Below are 10,254 nucleotides of genomic sequence, written 5' to 3'. Positions count from 1 at the left end.
TTTTTAAAGGTAAAAAAATTGTATCAGAGCCTACAACTGTTAAGCTGGTTACAACTCTGAAAACTGACAGTGTGAAACTATCATCTGCTAAAGTTACTCTTAAACCTTCTGTTTTTGAGAGTTCAGTTACTGAAGTGGCAGTCACCAAAACAAAGGTCCCTGCTTGGGAGGAAGCAACCCTAGAGAATGAAGATACAAAAATGACTACTGAAGTGGCTGAGGAGAAAAGGGAAATGGAGGTGCTTATGGAGAACATTAAGTTAACCACCCTTTTACCTCAGACTGTCACAGATGGTGAAATAAGCCCTTATGATACGCTGGGAAGGACTGAATATGATGTTTCACCTAGGTTAACAGAGAGCACATCTGCAGCTTTGGAAGTGGAGCACACTTACTCTGAAGCAGAATTGCCCGAGGAACAAGGTAGGTCTGAAAGCACTGAGGACGCTTTCTTGACCTCTGTAGTTTTTCAGGATAGCACAGCTGTAGCTAAGAGTTCCACTGGTTCGTGGGAAGATATTGAAACAGGAGATACACAAAAACATGATGCTGATAATCAGACTGAACAAATAGAAGTGGGTCCTGTGATGACAGCTACAGATAGCTTGGTACCAGCTTCTCAGAGAGAGTTACCCAGTACAGGGACTTCAGTTTCACTAACAAAAGAAAATCTGTATCTTGGTTCTCACTCAACAAAAGAACCCACAAAAAAATCAATGGAAGCAAAATCTGACAAGAAACTTACAACTGTTGTAATCCCTAAGGCTTTATTCACTGATCAGTATGATCTTACTACAGAGGGGGAGGGAAGAGAGAGCATGTACACCGTTATGCCTGATAGAATTTCTGGCGTGGCTCTGGTTAGCATCCCAGAATCAGATGTGCCTGCTGTATCAGAGACACTCATAGATGAGCTTGTGGTAACCACTGGACAATCTTCTACAGCAGATGAGTCAACTCCACTCATTAAATTTAGTTCATCTGCAACTGTGTTTGATAATGAGGCGTCAGCTGAGGGAAGCAGAGAGGACTTAAAAGATGTGCATCACACTACGTCATCTGGAATACCTGTATCCTTTTCTGTATTCACTGCCAAAGAAACAGGATCTGCTCTCACAGAAGGTACCATTGCCCCACAAAAGTTTGAAGAAGGCATCACATCTGTTCTTCACTCATCTCAGCAAACAGAAGGATCGGTTATTTTAGAAAAGCAGGAAAAAACAAAGGAGCCAGAAGTGAGAACAAGAGATGATAAAGTCCTTTATATCACAACTGCTTTTCCTGCTTCTGTTACGGCAGGATCTGAGGGACGTTTTGTAAGTGAGAAGTTCACACACACTCCTCCAGTTTCTGGCATGTGGCTACAGACAGATAAGGATCGGGGCTATATAACAGAAGAAACATCTCATACTAAGAGAATTGAGTTAGACACTGAAGATGGTATCTCTGGAATGGAGCCTACATCATCTCCAGGGCAGATTATAGAATATACAAAGCATCTGAGAGCTTCAGTTTCAGCAGTAACGGATGAAACCAACACAAGCATGGAGACAGCAGAAACGAAAATTGATGAAGAGGCTGTATCAGCTGATTTTGATCTGAGTGAAGGTGTTACAGATGTCTTCCATACAAGCAGCTCTTTAGATTTGGAAAAGTTTGCTGTATCCAAAATATTAGTGGATGAAAGTAGTGCAACAATTAAATCATTTAGCTCCTTTAGTGGTAATATGTTACCAACTGCTGTGCCCACTGTCCTGGAGGTGACTGATCATGAAGCAGATGAAACATCAGGATACGTTTTGAAAATGACTCTTTCTACCCCAGAAGATGAACAAAGAAAGGCTACTGAGAAATCACCAGTAACCTCTGCTGAAGATGAAGTCTCTACAGGGACGGAGATCTCAAAACACACAATGACAGAAGAAGGCCAGACAACCAGTTTGACATCCACTGAGGAGGAGTCAGTGGCAACACTTCAGGAGAGAGAAGGAGAAACATCTGTTGGCTTAGCAGAAACAAAGGAACCCCTTAAGTTTACAGATTTAACTGAGATAGAGAATACAGTTCCACAGAGAGAACATGATATTTCCCTAGTTCCAGTCACTGTAGGTAGTGGGAACATTGGAGAGATGCAAGCTACTGATCAGACTTCTTTTCACAATATCATTCATACTGAAGCAACAGTAACAACTGCAAAAGCTAGTGAAGTTTTTCCAAAGGAGCTCTCCACAAAAGATCAAGATAGGGAACTAGGTATTGCCACAGGGTCTACCTTACCTGTGACATCTGTCCAAATGCGTGAACAAAAGACGACAGCAGGATTTGAATTATCTCTAACAACCACTCAGGAAAAACACGATGAGACTGGTTCAGCCTATGATGAGATGTATCCAGCAACAGAATTATCAGTGCCTGCATTAATGCTTACAGAATATGGACAAGTTTCAGGGCCTGTTGTAAGTAGTACCAGGTCTTTGCATCTCACAGTAACTCCCAAGGCTGAGACTGCTACTGAGCAAGAGAAGACTACAGAAGCGATGCCTGTAACGTTTGGTACACAAGCAAAAGTGTATGAAAGCAAAGGAACCACCACAAGGGAAGAAGACAGAAATATAGGGAGCTGGAGTTCTGTGTTGCCCCCCCATAAGATGCTGAGTAGTCCTTCTACTGCGGGAAGCATTAGTCTTCTGACTTTGGGAGCTTCTCCAAGTCAAACTCCAGAAGGTTCAGGAATATCAGAAGAGCTAGAAGAAGTCAAAATGGTTCCATTTTCATCTAAAGCAACAGATAAAACAACTGTTCTCAGTGATGTAACTACATCATCTGTTAGTGCTGTAGACAAAATTCAGCCTACATCAGCATCCAAACCTTTTGTTTCTCTGAAGACGCCACGTATTATTCCTGAGGAAGATGAGGAGGTAACAAGCAGTGACATCATAGTAATTGATGAATCTATTTCTCCAAGTAAAGCCACTGCTGAAGACGATCTGACAGGAAAGATGGTAGAACCAGAAATTGATAAGGAATATTTCACATCATCAACTTCTACTGCAGTTGCACGGCCTACTGCCCCACCCACAATGATGGAGGCCACAGAGGCCTTACAACCACAAGAGGTGTCTCCTACTTCACACCCTGATAGTGGAACTGACATAAGATTGTATGTTATTCAAATCACAGGCAATGATACAGGTAAGATTTTGGCTTTTAGACCTGCAATCCATCGTGATGGACAGTGTATGATAACAGGCTGGTGTGACGCTTTTAGAATATACAGGAAGTGCTACTTGGATCACTGAAGTATCAAAGCACAAGTTTTATCTAGACAACAATTTGCTAAGTATTGGTAGGTCTATTTTTCTGTCAATTCAAAATGATTGGATAAGTGTTATATATATGGTTTCAGGTGAGGTTAATTTCTACGTAAGAATAATATTGAACTGCTATACTTCCTATTAAGATTAATGGTGGTTATATTCCAGTTTTCTTATTTAATGTTGTCATGTCACTGATTTAACTTCAGCTATTTGTGAAACAAGCATTTTAATTTCACAGCTTCCATTCCATGCATTACTAGTCCTAAACAAAGCACTGGATTATTTTAACATTCCATTAGTCTGTAGCAATTAACAATGCCATGTACATGTAGTCAGCTAAAAAAGGCTAATGCATCCTGCTGTGTCCTAAGATGGATCTCCTGTGATTTTAGAGAAGGGTTTTTGAAGTTTTCTTAGATTTTTTCTATCAGTTTTACAGAATCTGAGATGTAAATTGATGTAATTTTTGCAGTTTCATTCTATTTTTTAGCTGATGACATTGTACATGTGTATGCAGCTTCAATTCCATGGGTATCCAGAACAGAAACTTCTGAAGTAACTCTTTAATTTTATTAAGAATATGTCTCCATAGTTCAAAAGTTGAAGAAGCATGTAAAATGAACATTACTTAAGGAGCCTTGGTAAAACCTTATTTTAAAAAATTAAATGTTGAACAACTGATAAAAAGGAAAAGCTCAAATATCTAGTATGTTCGGTATTGCATTGTTTGTTTGTTTCTTTTTTCCCCAACAGAAACAGTAAAAATTCATTCTATGTCTTTTATAGCTTAACTGTATATGTTGCTTTTGAATGATTGTGCAAGAAACTGTTTTATCGTTGATTCTTTGCCATAATCTCCTTATTTTGAATAATGTAGCCAACAGAAATCATAATTTATGGAAGTCTGGTAGACTGGTTTTATTAAGTTTATGCTTCGTAGAATTATGTTTAAAAATCAAGAGGCAGAAGTAGATCCCTTGAGATGTGCTGTATTGTTATTTGACTTCCCCAGTGGACTTGGTATCTTTGTTTACTTTGTGCTTGTTACTGTACTTTATATTTACTAGACATAAAACTACACAAGTCATATCAACAGTGACTTAACCTATTTCAGAAATTAATAGTTATTTTAAAATGAAGCACTACTTTCGTTTCTGTGATATATTATCATTATCTTAACTGAAGCCATCGTTATTGCCAGTGTCTTGGAAATCTCAACTGAATGAGACAAGAGCGGTAAGTCAGAACGGAATTTCTCAAGACTAGAGTTAAGTTACATATTTTTATCCCTTAGGAAGTTTGGATAATTCTGTTTAATAACTAATAGGTGGACTGCATAATAGCGAAATAGTTTTCTCTGTTCCATTGTTGATTTATGCAATAGTTTGTTGCGCAATTGAGTAGATGTCTTCAGGCAGCTATTTCTTCCACATGCATGGGAAGTAGTAGGATGGTTTGGCAGTGTGTGGAATCTTCTTGTTCTTTTCAGATAATGCCTACTGTGTATGATTCGGGATTTTTCTCTGTCTCCCTCAGATAGTCTTCTTTTATGCTTTCTTTGGAATGCTGTGGGCAGGAATTAGTCCAGTTCCTGATTTCTGCACTATCTAAAGAATGGCAGATCAGTGCACAGCCATGATTTCTCTCACTGGGGTTATGTAGTCCTTAGAACCGACTTTATTCAGGGTTTACCTTTTGGGTCTTCAGAAACATTTTTCTAGTTATACATGTGCATATTTTTGATGGTTATATGCTGAATTAAAGTTTACAGCCTTAAAAATCTGCCCTTAGGAGTGATTTAGTCTATCAACACAGGAAAAAAAATTTCCTAAAATAATATGGCAGTATCTTCATTTTGCTTAAATAATAATAGGATTTATCACGTATCCAGTGAAAGGTCAAAAAGAAGCTTTATTTTTCTATTTTCAGTATGTGACAGTGATAATTCCTCCATCTAGATATTCAGAGAGAAAAGCTACCCTATGCCTTCTTACAACAAGTTAAATCAGAGCTGCCAAAAATTTGTTTTGTCTGGGGGTATGGTTTAGGGCTTTCTTTTCTTTCTCCAGAAATGAGAGACTGTGTTTGAAACAGACTGCCAAGCTCAGTTTCACTTCATTGTTATGTAGTCCATAAACTTTTCTTTGTACTGAAGAAAATGTATATAGGAGGTGCTAAAGAGAAATGAATTTGGCAAGTATTACTAACATATGCCCTTCACTCAGACACAGTTCAATTTCTTATTCTTTCATTGTTTGTCTGGAAATTGATCTGCAGACATACTCAAACTACATAAATTGTGTCTCTGATGTTTTGTTCTCAACTAAATGACAGCAAGACATACTTTTCACTATCTCTTGCTCGTAAAACAAGAGTTTTTCCTTCTTTGCTTTGGCATTCATTACAAGGCAATGCAGTTTAGCATTCTTAAATAAAATAATCAGTGGAGAATATCAGAAAAGGCCCTCGTATTTTAAAGTCATTATCCAGAAGTGTATTTTAAGAAATGACAATTTCTTTTTACCGAACCCTTCAAACAACAGCTGTTGTGGAATAGTAATGGGAAATTTGTATTTAAGGTGCATATATGAATATGTATAAATGAATGTAGTATTTTCCTTCTTGTGTATGCACAAGTGTTGGAAATATTTATGGGATTAATTTTTTTAAAAATCTTTCTTCACCTCGTTGCCAGTCAGCTTTCTCCAGAAGCAGTGCTCAATGGAAGTACACTATCACATTTGGTTCCCTAACCGCATAACTACAGTATAATCACGCTATTATACTAACAGCTGAACAGCACTCTCTGCAGCTCCATTTACTATCTGTAGTGTAGTCATAACAATATTTCTGCGGAGGTACTGTTGGCTTTGTGAGCCACGAGAAATATTTCACGCTCCATGAGGAGGACTCATGCCAAGGGGTATGGGAGGCCATGGGCATCCCTCCTGTGCCCATTGAAGTGAGGAGCATTTCCGTGGACACACTCCGGGATGAGGAGGAGAAAGAGGGAGGATTTCTTGTCCCTTTCTACTTGATCTCAAAGCCTTGCTAAAGTGGCGTCACCTTCATTGAGGTGCTTTGAAGTCGTTGACTGGAATGTGCTGTAGATGCATGGAATGTGCTATGGATGTATGGAATGTGGGGGATATGGTTCTTGATTATTATTGTAGACTCAAGCTGCACTTAAAAGGCTTTTAATATTGATGATGTTAAAGTCAACTGAATCTATTAAGAAGGATTTCAGGTTCTCTTATGCCCTCCCAGAATAATTTGTAGTGGTACCGTATGTAAGTCAGATATTTCTGATTTTAATAAAGTAGGCCTTTGAGTTTATTGAACCAGCCATCCAGGAACAGTTTCTACTAGTAGGCTTCTTTTCTCATGCCATCCCTGAGCTTAACAGTTCTTCTCCTAGCTTTTAAAATGCATGCTTGCAATCCATTAAAAATTTCATAAAGGAAGTTTCAGTTACTTTTAGATAATTAAATTTAACTATGGAAGCAGAGTTAATTTAGGGGCATGTTGGAAGATCATCCTCTTTAGCTTAAATTCTGGTAAATACACTCAAGTGCTGACAGGAAAGAATGCATCACTGGATGGATTAAACAACTTGTTTGTATCAGAATATGTCACCTTTCAGTGAGAAAATGTCATGTATAAGCAATACATGCACTTCCACATGCACATGTGTGAGGCAGGTGAACAGATTTAAGAATATCAGGCATAGTGTTTCTGATGGGCCATGGTACATGGCCATATCTGGATTGGATATTCCAATTAGTGAGGAAAATATATTTGTGTTCAGAGAAACATTCCTTTGTTTTTGTTCTTATAAAGAGGATCATGCACAAGTTTCATGATGGAGAAAGAAGAACTTCATTCTCCTTTATGAAGCAGCAAGCTGCTCCTGCCACACAGCGACACAGCAAAGTGGCTCTCAGCCCAGTGTTGACCACATGAGCAATTCTTCATTTCATCGGATAGGACAAGGGAATCATCTCTTTGAAGGCAAAGAGGGAAATCTCGTCCCTTTGTGTCCTTTATTTCCTCATAGCTCTGCTATGTTTTGCAGTTGTGAGCGCTGATGCTGTTACTGGAAGGTAATGTATCAGCAGCTGGGAATAAAAGAAAAAAAACCTGAAGGAACTTTTCAGCTCATAAAGATTTTATGAGCTGAAAAATGCTTGTGGGGGTGTTGTTTAACAGTGATACTGGAAACATAACTCCTGTCTGTATCAGGAGTAATTTGCACACCTGCATTTTTTGGAGACATTTAAAAGTCTTTGCTTAGTGAGTGTATTTCAAAGTGCTTATTGGACCCTGGGACTCACACCAGCTCTGTCTGGTTTCTTGTCCCCTCCAGCTTTGAGCAGAATGAAATTGCAGAAACTTGTGCTCTGTAGTTGAGGAATTTTATGGAAAGAGGGTTACAAACCTTTGTGTTTCAACATGTAATTCCCTGACGTGCATATTTCTTTCTTAGTAGTGTAAGAAGATTGTGAAATTTGAAAGAAAAAGAGTACTGTAGAATGCAAGATGTTAATGAGTCATAGTCGTAAAGCTGAACAAAGGAGGCAGAATAAGGTCTTTGAGGTCCATCTTAAAATTCATTTAATCCTTTTGTCTTCCCTGCTCCTTCTGGAAGGCTGTCCCAGATCATCGTGACTCTCCTAAAGTCTGATTCTAATATCTAGCCTGAATTGTTTCTTGGCCAGTTCAAACCCGTGTTTATTCTTGCCACCATTGTCTTTAGCTTGAATAGGTCTTTTTTCTTCTTGACACTTATCCCTTGATACTTTTATTTCTCTGTTCAGTCATAGAGAATAACCATGTCCCCTTTCAGCCTTCATTTTTCTCATTACTGAGGAGAGAGTGAAAATGCTGTGGGATCCTGCAAGGAGCAGGATCTACTGCTCAGGGTTGATGGAATGGTGCTGGGTGATGGTGTGAAGAAGCAGAACTACATGGCTCCCAGCTCCCAGTGGAACCTCACATGTGATCGAGCCATTTTAGGAGCTTGCAGCATCTGTACTTCTAGCTGTCTTCACCCGTACCCACAGTTCTCTTTTAAGTTGCTTTATTTATGCCTACTGGCAAATACCTATCTGGACACTGTTCTTTGTGGTAGGTGCACGTGTGCTACGTGCAACTTTTGGTGTACTTTTAGAAATTATGAACATAATAATTGTTGTGTTTGAGAATTCTGCTGAGGGAGAAGAAACCTTGTCATTTATGTGCTGAAATCATTTATATCCACCTGCAAATGATAGATATGTGCTACAGATACACTGTTTATGCTTAGGAACTGTTTCAAATCAAAGTTTATTGTAAAGAAAAAAATACTGTCCTGCATAAAGCATTCTCCTGCTTTATGCAGTGCCTGCTAATGCACTCAAACATGTACAGATAGAATATCTCCGCTTGTACAGGTTGTTTAACTCTCTTAGCAACTGTGTGATTCCTGATACAAACTGTGCATTTAAGAGAAAGAGAACTGAAAATGTGCCTGAGCATCATGGTGAGCAAAATGCCATTTAATTTTTCAGTGTATTTCTTCTGATGTGGTATTCTTTGGCCATGGTTCTATTGATACTGTGCTGAGCTAAGCTCATTTCTGTTGGGATGTTGGAGCACTAGTAAGCTGAGCACTAGTAAACTTCCTATCTTATTAAATACAAAGCCTCCTATTTATTTAATGAAAACTGGACTTGTCTGCTTACTAACTGATTTCCAACTGATAGTAAGATTATGGTGGCTGCTGGCCTTCACTAGCCCTGGAGTTGGTCAAATCCCCCGCTGTTTGCAGCAGTCAGTGGGCATGATTTTATTTCAGCTGATGAATTATTAATGCAGTCTTTCCTAGTGGTGTTTTGTTTGGAGCTCTGGGTTTGTTTGTTCAGCTAGGAAAGAAAAATGCCTAGTAGTTTTGAAACACATTCTGAATGAAACAGGTCTGCCAGTATTAGATAACTGCTCAAATAATTTTCATAGCCTGAATGACTGAATTCTCTGTATCTTGTAAAATGTAGCATACAGACAGCCAAGTTTTTATTTTGTTTAGAGTAACGCAGGCTAAATACCAGCAAGCATGGCCAGATTCTGATATCATCTTCCCTGGTGTAATTACACCACAGTAATTACAGTGAGGTGTCTGAGAGCAAAATTGTTAGGGGACAGTAGGAATGTCTTTACAGCATTCACAGCTTCTCTTTTGTACTATAATTAGTTAAATTTTACTTCAAGACACTTGTATCATAGGGAGTTAAAGCAACATTTAACTCTAACTGATAGACCTGTAACTTAGTTAAGCCAGTTAAAAATTTTCTGTATTAGAATATTCATGTTGTACTGGTGCCGTGAAGGATGTTTTAAAAAGTGCCCTTAAGTTGGGCACTGTCACATATAAATCATAATTAAAAAGCACCAGCAAGGATGCCTGACGTGACAGAAAGTGCTAACAAACAAATAACACTTAAAAAACAGAACTTCCAAGCCTTTTATACTTTGAAAATAACAGCTCCATGCTCAACAGACCTAAAACTTGATATTCAGAAGCTTTCACAATAAACTAAGGCTGTGAATTAATAAGAAGTTTTTAAGCCACTATTGCTGGCCCTTCCTGCAGTCTTATTAAAGAGTAATGATTTTTTTTTTCGCATTCCTTTATAGACTTCCATAGATACAAGGAACACTGCCTTCACATTAAATACTGCTCAGAGGATGCATACACATTCCCTCCTGTTTTTGCATTGTTTCCAAGGAAACGTCTCCGTCCTAGACATAGGGATTACACATTTCTAGCTTTCTTATAGCTCTTTGTTTATTCATGAGACAAATGAAGGAATTTTATTCATAGGTACAATGTAGTTTTTCATTCATCTGCTGTAAAGGAAGAAGAATTCTTTTAGGAGTTTTGTTTACATGTGAAGAAAGT

The 10,254-nt window shown here is 38.4% G+C and overlaps 1 protein-coding gene across 1 annotated transcript in view; it reads left to right on the top strand.

Moving 5' to 3' along the window:
- Positions 1-10,254, top strand: part of VCAN (versican) — a 156,108-nt gene that overhangs the window by 7,165 nt on the left and 138,689 nt on the right. Inside the window, exon 2 of the mRNA XM_019610239.2 lies at positions 10-3,192. Coding sequence (XP_019465784.1) covers positions 10-3,192 — 3,183 coding nt within the window. The remainder of the gene's footprint in view (positions 1-9; positions 3,193-10,254) is intronic.

Source organism: Meleagris gallopavo, chromosome Z (genome assembly GCF_000146605.3).
Source record: "Meleagris gallopavo isolate NT-WF06-2002-E0010 breed Aviagen turkey brand Nicholas breeding stock chromosome Z, Turkey_5.1, whole genome shotgun sequence".
NCBI classification, from domain to species: Eukaryota; Metazoa; Chordata; class Aves; order Galliformes; family Phasianidae; genus Meleagris; species Meleagris gallopavo.
The sequence above is the reverse complement of the archived record's forward strand: the minus strand, read 5'-3'. Positions and strand labels throughout refer to the sequence as shown.